This window comes from Cebus imitator, unplaced genomic scaffold (assembly GCF_001604975.1).
Source record: "Cebus imitator isolate Cc_AM_T3 unplaced genomic scaffold, Cebus_imitator-1.0 Scaffold1449, whole genome shotgun sequence".
Taxonomy (NCBI): domain Eukaryota; kingdom Metazoa; phylum Chordata; class Mammalia; order Primates; family Cebidae; genus Cebus; species Cebus imitator.
In genome coordinates, this window is record NW_016108764.1 from 1 (window position 1) to 1,008 (window position 1,008).

Consider the following 1,008-nt stretch of genomic DNA (forward strand, 5'->3'; position numbering starts at 1 on the left):
TATATATATATATATGATGCAGTGTGGTAGAAAATAAGACCATATATTCATATACAACACAGCTGAAGTATAGAATAATGCCAATAACTCTGTACACCTAAAAGTGTGTGCTCTTAATATATTTCTTCTTTTTCCCAGGTTTAACATTCCTGAATATTTTATTTATTGTTCTTTACTTTTTAGATTTAATGTCTGTGTAATTCTGATTTTTAAAAATATTTACTGTTTGAAAAAATACATGGAAACATTTAATATTTGAGTTTTTATTGATTTTTACTTTGTATTAATATCATTATAGTGTATACATTCTTGTTTTTATTTCTTTATGTGATGGTCAGATGCTGCCACAAGAGGAGACAGAGAAGAGGTTCAGGAAAACAAAGATTATTCTACTTAAAAGTCCTAGAGACATCAGTCAGAGGACTAGTGCCACCTAGGGTGTACTAGACAGAGAGAGGAGAAAAGAATCTGGAATGGTTAGTGTGTATATCGGAGACATGCTCGCAGCTGAGCCCTTTCCTATTTTTAAGAAAGAATTTTGCTCTTTCCGCCATCTTTCTGTGCCGCCACAATGGCGCTCATGAATGTCCCGGTTGATGCTCTCAAGCGCATCAACAATGCCGAAGTGAGAGGCAGACGCCAGGTGATTATTAGGCCGTGCTCCAAAGTCATCGCCCGGTTTCTCACTGTGATGATGAAGCATGGTTACACTGGCAAATTTGAAATCACTGACGATCACAGAGCTGGGAAAATTGTTATGAACCTCACAGGCAGGCTAAGCAAGTGTGGTGTGATCAGCCCCAGATTTGATGTGCAACTCAAACATCTAGAAAAATGGCAGAATAATCTGCTTCCGTCCCGCCAGTTTGGTTTCATTGTGTTGACAACCTCAGCTGGCATCATGGACCATGAAGGAGCAAGACGAAAACACACAGGAAGGGAAATCCTGGGATTCTTTTTCTAGGGATGTAATACATATATTTACAAATAAAATGCCTCATGAAAAAA

At 37.8% G+C, this 1,008-nt stretch overlaps 1 protein-coding gene across 1 annotated transcript; it reads left to right on the top strand.

The window, feature by feature from the left end:
* Nucleotides 1–568: 568 nt before the first annotated feature.
* LOC108299024 (40S ribosomal protein S15a-like) lies at nt 569–1,002 on the top strand. Its single transcript, XM_037735942.1, has one exon. The coding sequence runs from the start codon at nt 572–574 to the stop codon at nt 962–964; it is 393 nt and encodes a 130-aa protein (XP_037591870.1). The 5' UTR covers nt 569–571; the 3' UTR covers nt 965–1,002.
* Nucleotides 1,003–1,008: the final 6 nt, after the last annotated feature.